Consider the following 18928-nt stretch of genomic DNA (forward strand, 5'->3'; position numbering starts at 1 on the left):
GTCCACTTGCAGACATTTGTCCGACGGTACCATTAGCAGCACGATGCTTTACCAAGCGAGTGGCGTTCATTTTTCTCCCATGCCGGAAAGCACTCGACAGTGCCTGGTAACCATCATTCCGGGTGATCCTTTCACTGGAGTTCCCGTGTGCGGTACCGAACACACGATGGAACAGGTTGATTGTGTCACAATACCGAAGATAAACCACACACGCGCGCTGGTAACACTTGTCGTTTGAACCCGCTAGTGATCTTTCCTTTTCTGTATGTTTTCTTTCGTTTTGGCTGGGTTGATCGGGAGTATTTCGGTTCGGACTGCTCCGAAGACTGTTTGATTGTGTAGTTGCTACTTCGTTTTTTTTTCGCACGAACGAATTAGTTTTATGTACAATTCCAACTCACTGGTCTGGGACACCACAGATAATCGTTTCGATTTTGAACACCTTCACTTACATTTACTTTAAAAAAAAAACCACAATAGGTGCTCATTTACACTCATCGCACTCCCAAAACACTGTTGGGGAAGTGCAGGACACTAGAATATTTTACCGGGAGCAGCACTCAGGTACAACTGACTCTCCCATCCGGTGGCACAACTTTCACTGGACGCAATTTCACTGACCGTGTACCCTTTTTATAGCAAACGGACAACAATGGACGCACTACGACCTTCCCTCGACACCCCCGTCCCTACACCCTCTCGGTTCGCGCTTGCGCAAGCCCATCTAACACACCGCCCGCACTGTCGCAGTAGCGGCCGTAACCGTCGGCCGGGTGTAGGTGCGTGGCGACCGATTAAAATAAGGCTGCCTTGGACGTTGTAGCGTGTGCCGCCGCCAGGATTCCCGGCTATCCAGCATACATCAAGTAAAGCTCGGACGATCAGCACTGACACTTGTTAATCTCCGCTTCCTGGACGGAAGCGTCACGTTTATGTTCGTCTTCACCGTGAGTCATGCGATATCGTTAAATGGTAAGGACGTTTGTGCTAAAATGAGAAAAAAACAGGAAAAATAATATATATCAGTTATCAGTTCCAAAAATGCATATATCTATTATTATTATTGTTATCACTAGAACGGCCAGAGTGTATCGACTTATTTTACGACGTAGTTGGATAATAAAGTCTTTGCTTCGGGCGGGATTGGTCCGGATGGGATTTCTCCTCGGTCCTGTCGTGTGAAAACCAACGCCGCTACCAATACACCACCGGACCGCGCCGTTCGAGGATAAGTTAATAGTCAATCAATATCTTGGCTCAAAAACATGCTGATTAGTTGAAAAGTAATTCTATTGTATAGGCAACAGTCGGTTTGTAATCGACGGTGTATAATAGAGATGTGCACGCTGAGTAAGAGTGAGTGAGTGATTTGAAACCTTCGAGAGAGTGAATGAATATAAATCAGCACGAAGAGTTTTTATGACTCCTTTAACCACTCTTTTGCGTTTATACTCACTCTTACTCTCTGTGCCGACTAGAAACTCACTCAGGAGTGAGTAAAACTGTTTTATCACTCTTTGGATTATAATCACTCTGTAAGAGTGAGTAAAAGAGTATTATCACTCTTTGGATTATAATCACTCTGTAAGAGTGAGTAAAAGAGTATTATCACTCTTTTGGGATTGTAAGCACCGAGGATGAGTGAGAAAACGTCCAGGAAACGACAAGGGATCCCCTGGCGGGCGATGAATAAAATCCAAAGAGAGTGATAAAACACGTTTTCTCACTCATCCTCGGTGCTTACAATCCCAAAAGAGTGATGATACTCTTTTACTCACTCTTACAGAGTGATTATAATCCAAAGAGTGAAAATACTCTTTTACTCACTCTTACAGAGTGATTATAATCCAAAGAGTGATAAAACAGTTTTACTCACTCCTGAGTGAGTTTCTAGTCGGCACAGAGAGTAAGAGTGAGTATAAACGCAAAAGAGTGGTAAAAACATAAATGCAGTGTAATATTTTTTAATGAATCTCAAAAGAGTGAGTAAAGGTTTCAAATCTTTAAACCCACTCTTTGACTCCGATTCAAATCATTGAAAAGAGTGATTATTCTCATCTCTAGTGTATAACGTATATTTATCATTGCGAATTGATCGAAACATCTTCATCGGTCGTTGGGGCCGTAGATTCTTTGGTTCCCATATTTCTGCCGCAAGTCGCCGTTCGTCCGAATATCGCCTTCGCGTATTTTGCCGCTATTGTTTGCACAGCTTCTTCTCGTACGGTTAGTTAGGCGCTGCTGGAATCTTCCATTAAATGCACCGCACTCGAGAAGCATATTCTCCCCTCATCGACCAGAGATACCGAAGAAGAACGGGATGAAAAAAAAAAAATTGCCGCATCTACTGTAGCAATAGCTGTTTTCCACGGGGAAACTGCAGAATAGGTCCCCGCTTCGTTTCCCGACAACAGCCATGCACTTGTTGCTATGCACACAGAATAAATAGATAGGATTGCGTTGAGTTTATGTGCGTTATTGGATTGCGTTTTATGTGCGTGCCGTTTTTATGTATATATTGCCTCGGTTTTGAGCAACTGCAAAACGTTCCCGGGTGACCTGGGATGGATGCAAATACTGTAACTGTGGGGAACAGGAACACGGACCGGGCTGTGTAGGTGGGCTGTTTCCTTTCATTTTTGTTTGTGTTTGAGTCACTGCAAAAAAAAAAAATGGCAAAAGGCTCGCAGTATCAATCACAATCGGTGCACCATTTGCCGGAAGGGAAGTACAATTATTCGTTCGCTATTTTGTTTCGTCTTCCTTGTTTTTCTGCAGCAAATAAATCCGACTAATGGACATTGACATGGCCGTGAGCTTCGGGCAACGCTGTGCCGGTGTGCCCAGATCTGCAGCTGGACTACTTTTTTATAATTGATTAATGCAAAAGCGGAGATGGATGCCTGTTTGGGTGAAATGTACACCAAAGCCTTGGTGAATGAAGCAAAAGTTTGATATCTCGTTTGCTAGATGCACCTGGATCTGCGAGTTTCAGAATTTTCCATTTCACACATCTGCTTTTCTAATCATATCACTGTCACTAGCAATGCTGCGCATAGAGGTTTGATTTCGCTGATTTTGATCCGTATAGATTTCTATGCCCCGGCCAGTAAGTTTGCTAATTGGACGCAGAGTTGCAATCGAGAAAAAAATAGTCCATTCCCAATCGGCGAGGAGCACACTTCTCCTCACCTGCAAAGTGCCACACATTGGAAAATACCGATGAAAAGCTACCCTGCAGGCAGCAGATCGTTATCTCCATTTTCTGTCACAGATAACAGTCACAGATAACTTTCCTCTAATGAGCAAATGGCACCGAATGGGATGGCAACTAGAGAAATAGACGAAGGATAAAATAAAAATGCATCTTCAGGATACAAAACCAAGAGCTAGCAGCATGTTAGAAAACGCCACGCCTATGTGTGCACGGCCAAGTAAGAAAACTACTGGGGGAAATCGGATCAAAAAGACTGGAGACTAAATATTCACCTTTTACGCCGAACGAGTTTGTTGTGCCGGGAAAACTTTTAATTAATTCCCATTCCTTCGGCACGGGCCGGAGAAACAGCCGGAACCTGGCCATGCTGGGTAGGAAGCGGTTAGAAGGTTAGAACAGAATAAGCATCTGTTGCCTCGGTATCGGTAGAAAAGTTTCAATTTCGCTATTGAATTCTACTTCCACATGGCAGGGAAAGTATGGAACAAATTCTCTATTCAATTATACTCATCCAGAAAGTCAATCGAATGGCTAGAATGGCCAATTAAAACGGTGTAATATGCTCAGTGACATCTGCTCGACTGCGACACAGCTCTAACTAGAATGTTTCCCACTACATAGATCACTAACACAAACTGAGAGATACTAGAGATACCTGCAAACTAGTGTTGTGCTTAATGAATCTATTGAGAAGAGTCATTCATATGAACCTTTAATGAGGAGTTATTCAAGTCAGTAGTCGCCTCTCAAAAGATTCATGAATCCTCAGGGCAATGGATCGTGAGAAGGACGTCTTAGTGTCCCTGCAATGCCTCATCACATACGCACATCGAACACAATCTCACACAGTCAGAACTTTACATCGCCGTATCACACCACTATTGCCATTACCCGTAGAGTTCTCCACTGGAACTCAACGCACTGAAACGAATACAGACGACATGATTGCATGTCAATCTCAACACATCTAACACACCAAAACGCCGGCTTATTGATCGATCACCCCACCTCTACCCGCAACTATCGAGCTGCTGTAGTGTGCGTAATGTGCCAACCAGGTGTACGCGCCAATGGCGTCTCCCCACAAGTAAAGTGTTAAGAACGTAGTGCACCGAAAGCTTACAGTGTGAGTTAGCACTCTTCGCTTCATCTAACAACGATCAGCAGACGCTTCGAGATATGCACGAAAACGCAGCTTATCGAATCGAACGAACACACCACATAACGAAGCTACTCGCATCTTGCTACTGACGTCAGTCTGCTGGACGTCTCGTGCAAAAAGAGAACAAGAATTTGTCCGGTTCTATTACAAGCGAGCTGTGATGTTGTCATCACATTGGTTTATGGACCTATAACGCACCTAAAAGCAGCAGAAACACCTAAATACACATAGACGATTGCTGTTGCTAATAGCAGAAGTGTTAGTGCAAAGGTAAAGAATACTTTTGATGTCACATTCTAAATACTAAAAGGGCAAAAATAGGAGATTGCAGTGATGTTTACGGTGGTTATCAAGTGATCGTCTGCCACAATCAGACAGATTGTTACCATCGATACCGTCTGCTATATCTTCCAACATGATTATCGATGTGGCCCTAAGTATATTTACCAAAGATTTCTGAGGAGTTCATTCGCTGGTTAACTGCTGGTTGGAAAAATGGCCAAATATAACAGACCTAAACGCCTGCGACTTTAATGCCACAAAGAGGAACAGCTAAGATTTATGCAGTAAGATCTCTTAGTATAGACATCGTCTAGATATCTGATGACAAATGGTTGTCGATGGTGTTTAATCGAGTAAGATCAAATAGAGGGTAGACGTGTGTGAGCTCGTGGTTGAAGGTATCGGACTCTGTTTCAACTCAACCGAGAGGGCTCATTGTAAGGTAGGCGATCAAATTATATATATTTTTAACCTAAGCTCGCACACGCCATTGTACCACATAGCTGCTACACACAATTACCTACGCATGTAGGAAGTATTTTTTCGTGCCGTACCGAAAGGGGTGTTTGGGTTGAAGCCGCCCTCGATAACGCCGGCCTCGAGTGTGTTGGGGGCCTTTGATCGTGGGGGGCATCGCAGAAAATCCGAGAAGCAACGTAGTTTGGGGGGGAGGGGGTGAGCTTATGCGCACACGGTCGAGACGCACACACCTAGGCGAGACGTATTCTGCTCGGTTGGGCGATCGAGGTTGGCGAACCGCACCGATGAACCGCCTGTGCTTACTAGCAAACGAGGCAACGGCGTAATGCGAGAGGTGGGTCTGGATAGAGAAACGCAATCGGTCCGGATCGGAATCGGATCAGTTTGGTTGGTTAACGCGCTCGAGGTGGTTGCACTGTGCGAAATGTGCTGCGGTCAGTTTTGGGATCATCTTCGCCGGTTTGCGCACACCGCACCAGTCGCTACCATAGCGCGGAGCACTCGCGGCACGCAACGCGCAGAACAACACAATCAGATCGCGCTAGAAGAAGCGAGAGAGCGTGGTAAACCGAAAACCTGCAGCCGTGTGAGGCAGGGACCATGCTTCTAGCTGCTTTGGTTGAAAGTGTCCGGTTTACAATGCTTACGTGCACAAGATACGTACAGGTTGGGTTCGCTGTCAAGCCGGCAGCTGGCGCACACAGGTTGAAGGAAGGCCACCGTAAAGAATGTACGGAGAGCTTTGGGACCGAAAAGGAATATCCACAATGCAGCAACGACATGTCGACATGCAGTACAGTAACACGAGCTTTTCATTCTGCCAACCTAGCAACAGTTCAGCAAAATCGATGGCGGAAGGAAAAAAGCGAAATATCTGAAAGCTTATCAACTAACCTTTTTTTTTTGTTTGTGCACATTTTGTTACCCTAAAAACACCATGAACCAGGAATGGATACATTCCGAACCTATACTGTTACAACATTTCTCGGTAAATGTTCACCAGTAAGTAGACGTACTGACGCCGTTAAAACATGGCTAGAACATTCCCAATTTCTCATACATAATACAGAGGATAACGCGTGTGATGCAGCCGTGTTCTAGCCGTGTACTCCGGAGGAGTTTTGGCTCCGTACTACAATGATGGGTTCTACGAGTTGTACGTTGAACATACTGTCGTGCAGCGAATTTATACTCGCCAGAGTCCGCTGGGCTGGTCATGTCATGAGAAGGACACCGGACGACCCAGCCCGGTCAAATTACGTTTAGGTCGTCCTAAATGCCGTCACTATGCCGGAACTTTTCGGTCTTGAACCTACAGGTCCAGGCTCAAATTGAGATGCAGTGATGGAGTTGATAAATTCGCCAGAAAATCCTGCATATAAGATTGGCAGATGACGGGGCTCAACCATGAGCAATCTGGAGGACTCCTGCAGAAGTTGTCGAGTTGTGGATATAGGAACAGAATCAGGAATGTAGCCTTCTGGAGAATCTTCTTCTTTATCGACACAACCACTTCAAGAGGTCTGCCCTTTCCGGCTCTCTTGGACTTTATTTACCCGTATCTGGATAGTCAGTGCTGCGTACGGAGGTTTGATCCGGATGGGATTTTAAACCTGGTTTTGAAGACCTGAAGACCTCCGCCGCTACCAATAAACCACCGGGCCGCCACAATTCTGGAGAATAGTTATCGTAATATAACCATATCACGTTTGTCTGATCGTTCGGACTTATCTACAAACCAGGTGGAGATCTAGTCAGATCCAATAGCTGTGCGTTTTTGGAAAATCTGGGAATTATAGTCGAAAATCGCTTTAAACTGCTGTATGGATAAGGATTTAGTCTGATTTTTTTAAGTTAATATTACTACCAACACATGACGTATATCCGGTCCCCTCTAACCCAACCATCGTCGCGCCCACAATGTCAATGCCAGGGCATTTGGGTTTTGCAATGTATCTTTCGAATTCCACCCAACTTCAACTGGTGGTAAAAATAGTTTGAAACCTCAGGTAGACGTAAAGTTTATCGAGAAAACCAAAAGATTGAAGGCGTATCTTACAACTATAAGGACAAAACGGCCGTAGGGTCGATTCTTCCGTTTTTCGTTGCAGTTTGTTCGTTTGCCATTTAGGTCGTGTGAATATCGCCATACAGCAGGCACAAACTCCATTAGACGAAGGTACCCACCAAAAGGAAACACCAGAAACGGTGAATCCTTGGCGATGGTGTATCGAGCAGGTCAAACCTACCTGAAAAGTGAGAACAATTCTACAGCGGCTTCAGCAGTATTAAAAAATAACTCTTTGTTCTTCAAGAAGTTTGAAGAAGTACTAAGCAGTAGCTTTGTTTTAACACTAGAACTACCAAGCGTTTTTCATTAATGGTCACTTTATAAACAAATTCGATGTCGTGGCTTATTTTTTAATATGTTCTTGAATTCATACTACAGCAAAGATATGTAAAAGTCATGCAACGGCTATGGTAGAATTGTTTTACTCCAAAAATAAATGTAATGAAAATGAAGCGTTCCGGTCAAAATGACTGGTCCGGTAGTTCTAGTGTCAATGTCGCTGTAGGGTTCTGACTGCGGTATAGCAAGTAATTGAATGTGAGACATATGCCTGAACAAGCCACATTACGTTCAACATGGTGAGTCTCATAACAAGTAAATCAATATTGATTGATATCAATTTTGATCACGATACACTCATCACATTCTGAAGAGTTTTTTTCATGTGGCATGTGTATGTTCGGCAGTTTGGCAAACTTGTACAAGGCCTGATTCAGTCATTTTCGTCCGGAACCTGCTACGTAAGCTTGTCACACATTGCACACATCAGTAGCCTCTGGAGCGAGAGCATATATAAGCATCAGGTTTCTACCGCTTTAGCACACCTGCACGAAAAATTGCAGACACTAGTGTGGGTTAGTCGATCGGAACCGAGGCGGAATCGGGTATCCCGCACAAAAATAACCCGCGGAGAACAAACGCCTTGGGGGCCGAAAGGAAAACCAAAAAGAATAAAACAAAGAAACAGCCTGCAAAAGCCCAAAAACCATTGTAACAGCAGCTGATGAAACTGTCTCCTTCGGTTTTAGTCGGGCGTGTACGCCCGGTGCGCGTGTGTTCGTGCGTTGCGTTGAGACCGCCTTTCGGTCGTACGGTGTGTGTTGACGCTGCGGTCACTGCCGTACCTGGCCGGCCACCGTCAGGTGTGTGTGCGCTGCCTTGCCGTCGCTCTATTGCGTTCCATATTTACATGCGTGCACTCAAACGGTTTGGGATTTGAGTGGCCACGCGCACAGACCGTCTTTCCTTAAGCAGGTTTGGTTCAACGACCATGACGAGTTCGCACGAGCACCGCGACGACATCATCTCGCGGTGGTCTCGCACTTTCTGAGGTGGCGCTCTACTTCGGGCTATGCCCGTCGTAACTTTAGGAACTTCAGTCGACATGTGCTTCCTTGAGTTTCATTGGAGAGGTAGAGCACACCACCTTCAAAACATCGGAGTATATATGCTATTGACGTATTGTCACCAATATTTGTTTGTTTGTATGAAGGTTCCTTCCAACACGCCATTTCGTAAACAGACTTCCAGCAGTACATCTAATATTTTCATGTTTTGTGTGAAAGTACAAAACCTTTTAGATCAGGCGTAGCAATAGACGACTCCCTTAAAATTGAAATGAACACAGGAGTAGCAGTGATTGAAACGCGCAGGTCTGATGCTGCGATGGTGCTTATGTGTGTAGGTGCGTATGATTTTTTTGTGGTGGCGCTGCTGTGTTCGTGCACTACCATTTAAGGGAGCACACCGAGTATTCGGACAGTATTGTGCACACATTCTTACATTCAGCCAGCACACCAAGCTTGAGGAAAATCCTGCAGTGTTGAGAAACGTGTTTGAAGCACCAACAACACCAGCAAAAAAAAGCACCCCAATACATGCGCTCATTTTGGGAACTCCATTTTCAACACACACACACACGTGCCATCGAGGGTTTACTCAACTCTTTGAAAGTGTTGGAGAATAACAATAGCAAGCAAAAACGAAACAATGTCCGCACATATGTCCACGCGATTTATCACATTGTCCGCAAAGTTTTACACTATAATCAGAACACTATGCAACGCACACACATTCATTCAAAAGTTCGGTCCCTGCTGACAAATCCATTCGATTTTAGCATGCCGACTCTGTTACTCCTTCCGTTCGGAACGATGCTCGTGCTCCCTCTTCTCGTCCCGTGCGTTTGAAACGAACTGTTTCCTAGTGCCCCACTACCACCAGCAGGTAGCTTACAGGAGGGGTCAAGAGATGGAGAAAGGATAAGTGCACACATTCTGGTGACGCCGTCGATCGTGTTAGTTTGCAGGTTTCGCGAACATGCCCACGTACACAGAGCAAACGCGCATCCGAACAAACGGGCCACCTGGTTGCCGACCTGGCCATCGTTCACGCACACCGTCAGCCGGAACTTGTTCGTATGGCGGAAAATGAATTTCCCTTACCCACCGCGTGGTAACGACCCGGCAGGGAAAAAGTATGGATAATTAAACAACAACAAAAAATCATCAAGCACTAGCATCTTCCGTTTTCTGGTCGGGGAGCACACATTGGAGTGGGCAGCAGCGGCGGTATAGTGACGGCATTCCTGTCACTCCGGCGTGCTGGTGGTAGTGCGCGCTTAGAATGAACGTGTGGGCCGCAGACCGGATAAATGAACACACACCGCGTGTGTGGGTCGTGCATGCGAGCTACCATCATCAGAAACAGCCTGGTGGAAAAGGATACTAGTGGGTGAGGGGAGTTGGAGAGGGCAGTGGGGGAGGAGACAAAGGTAGCAATGGGTTGATAGAGAGAGGTGGTGTGGAGTTCTCTTTGAACAATCCTTCTGATAGGTGGCTACAAATTCACATACACACACATACACCAGTAAGCAAACATGCTATGAAGATCGATCGATTTGGGAATCCCCCCCCCACCCCTTCACGTCTTTCTGTTGCACAATGTTGCAGCAACAAGCAGTAAAATGCATATTATTTGCTTGCTATTCTGTTCCCTGCCATTTGTTAATTATGCTCGAAAATCAGCTTCAGTTGGGTTGCGCACAAAAACTCCTCCGGAAGGGTTCAACTTACGAGCCCAATTTGTTACACACAAACACACACACACACATACATGCGAACACCGCCACTCTATTTCCGCACATCCGCACGAGGAAATCGAACCGGTGGTTGCGTATGTAAAAAAAAACGCACACACACACATGCATCCCACGTATCGACGGTGATTCACGATTTACACGCACGGTGGCGATGACAGTGACGATGATGACGCGGAAAAAGGGGTTACCACCTCGCCGAACAAATAAACACACACACACATGCATACATGCACACTTACGCGTATAAACACGTCTCGGAGGAAATTTCGCCGGCAACGGTATTCCCACTGCTAAACCAGCAACACTTTACAGACGAGGCTGCTTTTATCACTAATCTCGGCTTATCCGTGTGTTCATTACTATATCACCGTCGTACGGTTATATTTGTTGGTGTTAGGACTCGTTTTTTATGCTTCTGTTAAACCAAAAACAACTAAGCGGCAAGCCAACGGACAAGGCGCACGTCCGCACGCACCGAGAGATCAGCGGGAAATGAACCGATTTCGGTCTGTTTCCCCCACAGATGAACACCGTACGCGCGCCGCACACACGCACACATGCTTAACAGCACTATTATTTGCCCTTCATTGAATCGTTCTCGCCCGTATGGAATTTGTTCGGATATCGTACCTATATGAGTGTGTGTGTGATGGGGGGGTGTTTGTCATCCAGCAGTAAATGCATGGAACGGGACGGGGAATGTGTGCGTGTGTTTAAAGGCCCCAATGGACGTTCCGCGGATGAACGAATGAATAGCTGTTCAGAGCTGTTCATGAGCGAATTGTTTTACGATGTGGAAGCAGGTGTTTTATTACTATAATAAATCAGTTGCAAAACAATACGGACAGGTCGTTACTTCAAAACAAATTATATAAAAATAGTTTACTAATAAAAATTAATTAAATTGGTGCGTTTACTTGAAATTAAATTTTCACCACACCGTATTTTGAGTCAGCTACTTTTACATTCAATATTTTTTTGAAATTAAAAAAAATAATAAATTACTAAAATACTCGCTTTCTTTTCAAGGAAGTGTACGTCAATTACAAAGTAGGCAGCAAAACAAACAACATTTAGGTGAGCAATATTCTATGTCATATAAATACAAGTTCCGTGATCCCAGATCGGAAAAGAATGCTTTGATCGTTTCGTTTTGTCCGTTGAAGTTTAAAAAATACATAAGATAACATCCTATGCCGGTAGAGCACCTTTATAAGCATGAATTATTAAGAAGTTAACTGTTTAAAATTTGAAGTAAACCCTCTTCCGGTTTTAGGAAAGCCTAAATGATAGCGAATTAATGTAGAATACACTAAACAAAAGGAATGTTGTCAGCAATTGATCAGCTGTGGGCAATGCCACCCTATTCGTTAACAAAAATATGAATATGAACATGCCTGCACTGCATAAGATTTCCAAGAGAAAAGTGACGAACTACACCTTGGTGACATCATAGCCTGGGTGTAGCAGAATTTGGTTGGGAAGTCTAAGGAATTATAAACTGACTCTGACTCGAACAGCCAATCTTCAATAATTCTCACACAAGACTTACAACTTAGAGTTAACCTTAGAAGTAATTAACACCCCGGCTAAGGTAGTGAAAGTATTGAAAATACTGTTCTACGTTTAGTTTATTATAAAACAATATCATACGAGCAATAAAGATGTTATTGTAACTTATCGCAAAAAAGTCATTTTGATACAATTTATTATTGTTGTTTTACTTTTCTAGATGTATATATAACATATAAAGTTTTGCTTCTAACGCTTCCACGATTTACAGTGGTGTGATGTAGCGTTCCTTCGTCTCCGGTGATCCTACCCTCGCAAGACAAGAGGTGTGGAATGACGTAGATATATAGATATTATGAAAGCACAAACCATTCAATTTCCAGTATATCGCATCGCAAAACCAGTATGTTTAGCAATCGACCTAAACAAATACGGTAGGAGTAAAACCATACGCCACTATACGGCATCGTGCAAGGCAGCTCATCACTTTCGATACTAATTGCTAACATGTGCAATCGCGCTTACAACCTAACAATACAGATTTCGATTCTGCTAAGTAACAAGTTGAAATTTTCCAAATACATCCTACCCCAGCTATGATTGTGCCCTCACTGTTGCCCCCTAGACGCTCGTTCGAAAGTATATTGCTTATTCGCTATCGTTTTGTTATGACTAATAGTGGTCCCCTTGCGAAAGGACCCCAAAAGAAAACTACACCTGGCGAACATCCCAAAAGCTTTGGACATTTGTATAGCTTTACTGTTGTGTTTTAAAATTTGCGCACGACGAACTTCGTTGTTATGTTGGACGTCGTGAGATGGCAGTGTCACAAAGAAGGGGAAGTTTATTTTTAAAAAGTTGTAACTTTTGTATCGCATACTGCTGGTCATTTATGTTGTCAGAAAATATAGCCATCCAATCCCAATATTATGTCCAACACATTCGTTATAAATCAAAGGAAGGATATACACTTCAAACATCAAATGTACATCTGCACTATTGGGTTATAAAGATCCTCACTAGCCAGAATGACTTTTCGACAACTGACAAATTCCATCGCCTATGGTGATAGGCAAGGCAGGTCGGGCAAAAGTTTCTGATCCACTAAAAAGAAAGAGAGAAGATCCATACTAGCGTAAACCAAAACAACACACATTAAATGAAATAGAATGCCTTAGTTTGAAACGCTCGCCGGTGTAGATTAAATATAATAATGAAAACATTCCATCTACGTATTCGAGGATTGCGCCTGCTTACCAGCACTGTTACAAGATTTTTCCTAAACCTTTTCCGCAAGCAGCCGCTCTTCCGCCTCGGCTAGGCTCTTGGGCGTTGTCCGTGTGCCGCTCAGTATTGACTTTGCACCCTTGGACGCTGGGTCGTAACCGTACAGGAAAACGGAACCAATTACCAGCGCCGCACCGACGGTAAACTGTAATGAAAGGCTGAAATCGAAAAGGTAGATCGACACAACGCAAGAGATGATGATGGCGAGCGAGGTGGCGAAACCCTTGAGAATGTTATCCGCATATTTGACGACCACGGCCACAATTAAACCACCGACCGCTTGCAGGATGACCAGATAGATGACAAATCCATCATAGCCGTAGAAGAACCCATGGGCGGCGAGCTGCGCGCCATCGTTTACCGCACACGTTAGCAAACCGAACGGCAGCGAGAGCAGGCTCAGCTGGATGTTCCGCATCCAGATGGAGATGTCTGCACCTTTGAGCATCTTCTCGAAGTAGATACCGGCCAGCCCTGATAGGAAGCAGGCACCGAGCGCCGCACTGAAGCCGAGCAGTCGGTTCTGTGCGGGTCCATCGCCGGGTGGCATTGATTGTTGACGGGTCGCAGCCGTACCACCGTCCTCGCTGGTCTGTGCCAGCTGTACGCTGGCGACACCCACCACCAGGAAGACGAGAGCGGCCCATTGGGTGGGCAGTAGACGGCGGCGCAGAATGAGCACCGCAAACACCGCCGTGGTGAGTATCTTGAGCTGATAGGTGACTTGATACGTGGCCGCATCCAGATGCGATGCCGACACGTACAGCAGGTTATTCTGGATGATGTACAGCATGGACGGTACGCAGATCTTGAGCGTATCGAGCGGTTGCTTCACGATCGTTTGATGCAGTGCGGCGTGCAGCCGGCCCAGATGCTTTCCCTCCTCCAAATACACGAGGAACAGACTGGTAACCAGCTTTACCACCTCCGCCATCACAACCGCAGTGGAGCTGAGAAAAAGGTCGCCCGGTCGCGTGCGGCCGTAACGCATGCTGAGCCCAAGGATCGCATTCTGCAGCGTGAGTGTGACGAGGCTAAGGTACTTCAGGTTGTTGCTATGCGCTGCTTGCGAAAAGAATTTGTTGGACCGGTTAGAAAGCGCTAGGAGATTAATGTGTACGCATCATTCTGTCCTTACCAGCAGTCACCTTCATCTTGTGCACGGGAATCGTACGGACAGGAGCACGGAAAGCAAATCGTGATACGTGTACGGACGTGGACACATTCAAGTATAGCTTTGCGGCAAAACCCCCGAAACAGCGGTCAAGAATTGTCAAACAAAAAATTGATTACGTTGACACTAACCCGCAGCTGTGTACGTTGTGTTGTTTTATTTAGCGCTTCCAGCACCAGTGGCTGTTGCTATTGGTATTGGTATTTGTTTTGCCAACAAAACCAACTGCCCACCGCATCCGGTGGCGTACCTTCCGCTTTGCCCCTTTTCCACAAACAACACATCAAAATAGCCGAACGCTTCGAACAGGCTTGACGTTTCGCAACGTCAACGATGCAAACCAGCTTGACAGCTGGCTGCAAACATTTTCCTGGCGTTGTGCTGCCGATTTACGTGGGTTTCGTTTTGGTATGCAAAAAAGAATAGATGGAGGAGTAAAATTAGACCTCAAAAATTTAGATTTTTTTATTAAATAAGATTTATACCTTTACATTGCAACAGCTAAGCAAAGCTGCAGAACTTAATTATTTGACAACGCTTCCCACAGCTGACATATGTCAAAAACGCTTCAACGAATAAACGGACGCACACGGATAAACGCATACTGAGCTTTCGTTTCGGCGCTGATTTTTGCTAGTTTCAATCGAGCAAGCATATTTGGTTGCCGATCGCTGAGCAGTTACAACGTATCTGGTGAGTAAATCTCTAAATTGGTAGGGGAAGCACAGTTTAGCTGAGCAAAATGGTGCCGGTTTCGTGAATATCTTGTGCGGTAAAACAGTGCGCCGGAACTAACACCGGCCTGCGTGCGGGCAATGCGGATTTGGTTAATTGTGTAAATCGTGTAATACGGTTTTTCCACGCGTCGTGCTCAAGTAAGATCCGATGAAGAACCCGTTTGGTTCAAATTTGATGAGTATGCAGTTTGGTGCCAATGCGTACTGGGGTCGATTTTCGAGATATTTCGATTCTCGCTTACGGAGAGAAAAAAGATGGTGGAACCGGGCCGCTATACCTGATGAGATGTTCATGTACGGTGCATGGAATAGTTTTGCTAACCAATCTTTATTCCCCATCCACGAATAGGAAGATTGCACGGGTAATAGTGAAATTGGTATTTCGTTCAGGTGAAATTAGTCAAAATTATTTCCCAAATTATCCAAAAACCCAGCGCATGTTAAAAAATCTCACCGTACGCTCATTGAAACTCCATTGTTCAAGTGGCGTTGGCAAACGAAAGTGGTGATGCGTAAGATGAAAAAGATGGATGCTGATGGTAAAGATCCTGTGTTCGAGCTCGAGCTTGCTTCGATTGGGGTAGCGCAAAAAAAAAAATCGGACTTTTAAGCGCAGGAAATTGTGTTTTTATTATTATTTTTTGTGTGTTTTTTTGTAATGCTTTACCAACGGTTGGGCAAGACGCCTCGGCGTCACTGAAGGGTTAGCCATGGTCTTATCGCGCCGGTGTCAGTATTTTTTATCAACCACCGGTAGCACGGCACAGGTACGCTGGCGCGATGGCTTTGTTCGCGCACGGCCGGAAGTACTCGACGGTTCCCCGGGTTCGAGAGCGTTTTTGCTACAGAAAAGTGTCGCCATATTTGGTGCTGGTGGTTGCAAAGTATCTGCGCTGCCCGCTGTGTGGAGCGAATTTTGCATCTCTTGCAACCGGCAGTTGTGTCGGTTGTGTCGTTACCGTACGATGGAGCGTGTAGCCAAAGGGCGGGTGAAGTATTCTAAAACTTCCTGCTATCTCTGCAGCGAGTGGCTGGATGATAATGTTGTCGAGGTAAGCAAAACTGTCGGCAAAACACACGCACACACGACGCGTCGCTACGAACGGGCGTCGTCAGATAGCTTCCTGTCTGGCAAAGCGGTTTGATGATTGCAACATGGTGTCCGGGGGTCTAGTTTTTATCTGCTTCATTCACGCAGAAGTTGGATAGAATGTTAACGATGTTCGCATTAATATATTTTTCTATTTACCAACTCACACCGACAGAAACATTTGCTGCATTGCCGCCAGAAACAAATCGTGTGCCCGAACGGGTGTGGTGCGATCGTACAGCAGAAACTACTCCAGCTACATCTAAGCACTTGCAGTGCGGGCTACGGTGAGCGGAAACCGACCAAGACCATCAAGAACAGCTACGAACGCGAAAGCACTGCCAGCAACACCATGTCGTCGATGGATGAAGCCTCGGCCAACACTGTGGTTGATGATACGGCATCTGTGGTGTTCGGTTTAGAGAAAAACATTCGCGAAATGAAAGTGTCTGCTGCGGGAGTAAAATCCCGCATGGTCTACCTGGAAGCGCGGCTGGATGGGTTGCTCCTAGCATGCAATACGCTGTTGGAGGTGTTGCGTAAAATCGCTGCTGCCGGCGGCCAGCCGCCGAACGATGCGAACGAGCTGATCGCTCATGAGCTGAAGAACATAAAGACCCAGTTGGAGGTGAGTTGCAACAGCCGTGTTTGACGTGTTTTTTTTTTTTTTGCTCACCTGCTTAACCGCCCCTTCTTTCTGCACAAACCATTTCAGCCCCTCTCGATTACGGCCTCCTTGGACAACCAGGCGGGTGGATCACAGCACGCACCAGTAGCTGTCGGGGGGGCAGGCATCCCGGTCGCGTCGTCGGACTTGGAAAAGAAGGTTAAACAGCTGGAAGAGCGGGTCACCAAATATCAGCAAGATACCCAGCGCACTAATCAGCGCTTTGATATGATGGAAAACCATTTCAAGGTGGCATACTATCAGGCCGGATTGGCCAGCCAAACCGGGCGCATCATTTGGTGCATAAATGACTATTCCTACCACTTGGCAAATGCGAAGGCCTACAATGTAATGATGCGTGGACCAATCTTTAGCCATGCCCAGTATGGCTACACGCTGCAGGTGAGTGTTGTACCGATTGTTACTAACCGGTGCTCTGGACCTTCACTTACTGCTTCCTTGCGATTGCAGGTAGAGGTGGACTTGAACGGTGTGGGCCCCTATCGGGGCCGCAACATGTCGGCTGGCGTGTTGGTGCTGTCCGGGCCGTACGATGCCTTGCTGAATTGGCCGTGTCGCTTTAACGCGACATTTATACTTCATGACCAGTGTGCAGACCGCTCAACTGCACATAACATCACCAAGCCGTTTATCGTAAGGCAAAGAAACCGACAGGATGGATGCAACCAGTACGTGCATGTACTGCACGAAACACTTCGCTGCTGCAATTATCTCAAAAATAATTCTTTGATGATCGAGATGATTGTGGAATACCAGGCTGACACAAGCCAGGAGTAGGCAAGTTAGTGGAGGCGATACTGTGCACCATCCCCAAAACAGAAGGCAAAGCTAGGGTTTTTCTATCTCAACTGTACTGGGCGCGTTATAATTCTCACACCGTCACGCGTCACGTCCACAACTCGTCTTGTTAGGCACGCCTGGCAGAATGCTCTCGCGAATTCCCTACCGACCGTTTTGTTTGGTGGGTTGTTGCACGCTTCCTACTGTTGTTTACTATTCCGTTGCACCGTCGGTGTTGTTATCCTGTCGCATTAGAGTTTAGTTAGTATTAGAGCACTCGAGAGCAGTACATCACTGCAGTGCGCAGCGCGGCAGGGTAGAGCGTTTCAAATGAGCGCAGTGTGTTGCAGTACGCTACTGTTGAAGCGCCGCCATGTTAAGGTTTCATGTTGCTGTTGGAAGTATCTACACTGGCTTATGTAATTACAGCTGCAGGGCCCCATTCGAATACTAACATTCAAAAGCCATAGGCAGATGTAGGAGTCATGAGAGACTACAGGGCTCCATTCGAATACTGACATCCTAAAGCCTTATCCAGCTGTAGCAGTCATGAAAGACTCAGTAGACATTGAAGAATTTATATTTACAATATCAACGGCACTCAGAGATGCTAAAGCCTTAACCAGATGTAGCAGTCATGAAAGACTCAGTAGACTTTGAGGAATTTATATTTACAATATCAACGGCACTCAGAGACTGTAAAGCCTTAACCAAATGTAGCAGTCGTGAAAGACTCAGTAGACATTGAAGAATTTATATTTATAGTATCAACGGCACTCAGAGATTGTAAAGCCTTAACCAGATGTAGCAGTCATGAAAGACTCAGTAGACTTTGAGGAATTTATATTTACAATTCCAACGGCACTCAGAGATTCTAAAGCCATAACTAGATGTAGCAGTCATGAAAGACTCAGTAGACTTTGAGGAATTTATATTTACAATATCAACGGCACTCAGAGATTGTAAAGCCTTAACCAGATGTAGCAGTCATGAAAGACTCAGTAGAATTTGAGGAATTTATATTTACAATATCAACGGCAATAAATGCATGAAATGAGATAAAACAAAACCCACACTTTGCATATGCTTCACTGACAAGAAAGCAGAAACACACTGATGCGTAATGATTGTGATTCGTTTATTTTAAAGCTTTTATTTGTGTGTGTGTGTGTTTTTTGTTGTTTTTTGTTTCGATAAATGTAGTTAGGTGAAGACAACGCATCTCAACACTTGGGTTTCATCTCTAGTATAGGTCGAATTCAACACCCGTATCCCGTATGTGTGTACCTGTTGCGCAACCGTGTTCGTCTGACGAATCTTGTGCTGGGTGCATCCTACCGCGGCTCGG

The 18928-nt window shown here is 45.3% G+C and overlaps 2 protein-coding genes across 2 annotated transcripts; one reads left to right on the forward strand and one right to left on the reverse strand.

Moving 5' to 3' along the window:
- Positions 1 to 13103: 13103 nt before the first annotated feature.
- On the reverse strand, positions 13104 to 14265 carry LOC128709409 (UDP-N-acetylglucosamine transporter). The gene is made up of 2 exons (XM_053804408.1): positions 14250 to 14265; positions 13104 to 14173 (listed from the first exon to the last, which is right to left on the reverse strand). The coding sequence occupies exons 1-2, from the start codon at positions 14263 to 14265 to the stop codon at positions 13104 to 13106; spliced, it is 1086 nt and encodes a 361-aa protein (XP_053660383.1).
- Positions 14266 to 15987: 1722 nt separating this feature from the next.
- LOC128719252 (TNF receptor-associated factor 3) lies at positions 15988 to 17577 on the forward strand. Its single transcript, XM_053812878.1, has 4 exons — positions 15988 to 16074; positions 16288 to 16740; positions 16828 to 17181; positions 17251 to 17577. The coding sequence occupies exons 1-4, from the start codon at positions 15988 to 15990 to the stop codon at positions 17575 to 17577; spliced, it is 1221 nt and encodes a 406-aa protein (XP_053668853.1).
- The last annotated feature ends 1351 nt before the right edge of the window (positions 17578 to 18928 follow it).

Source organism: Anopheles marshallii, chromosome X (assembly GCF_943734725.1).
Source record: "Anopheles marshallii chromosome X, idAnoMarsDA_429_01, whole genome shotgun sequence".
Lineage (NCBI taxonomy): Eukaryota > Metazoa > Arthropoda > Insecta > Diptera > Culicidae > Anopheles > Anopheles marshallii.

Coding starts and splice junctions, on each gene's coding strand:
- LOC128719252 (XM_053812878.1), top strand. CDS start 15,988: ATGGAGCGTGTAGCCAAAGGGCGGGTGAAGTATTCTAAAACTTCCTGC. Junction 16,075..16,287: donor TGGATGATAATGTTGTCGAG/GTAAGCAAAACT, acceptor TCACACCGACAG/AAACATTTGCTGCATTGCCG. Junction 17,182..17,250: donor AGTATGGCTACACGCTGCAG/GTGAGTGTTGTA, acceptor TTGCGATTGCAG/GTAGAGGTGGACTTGAACGG.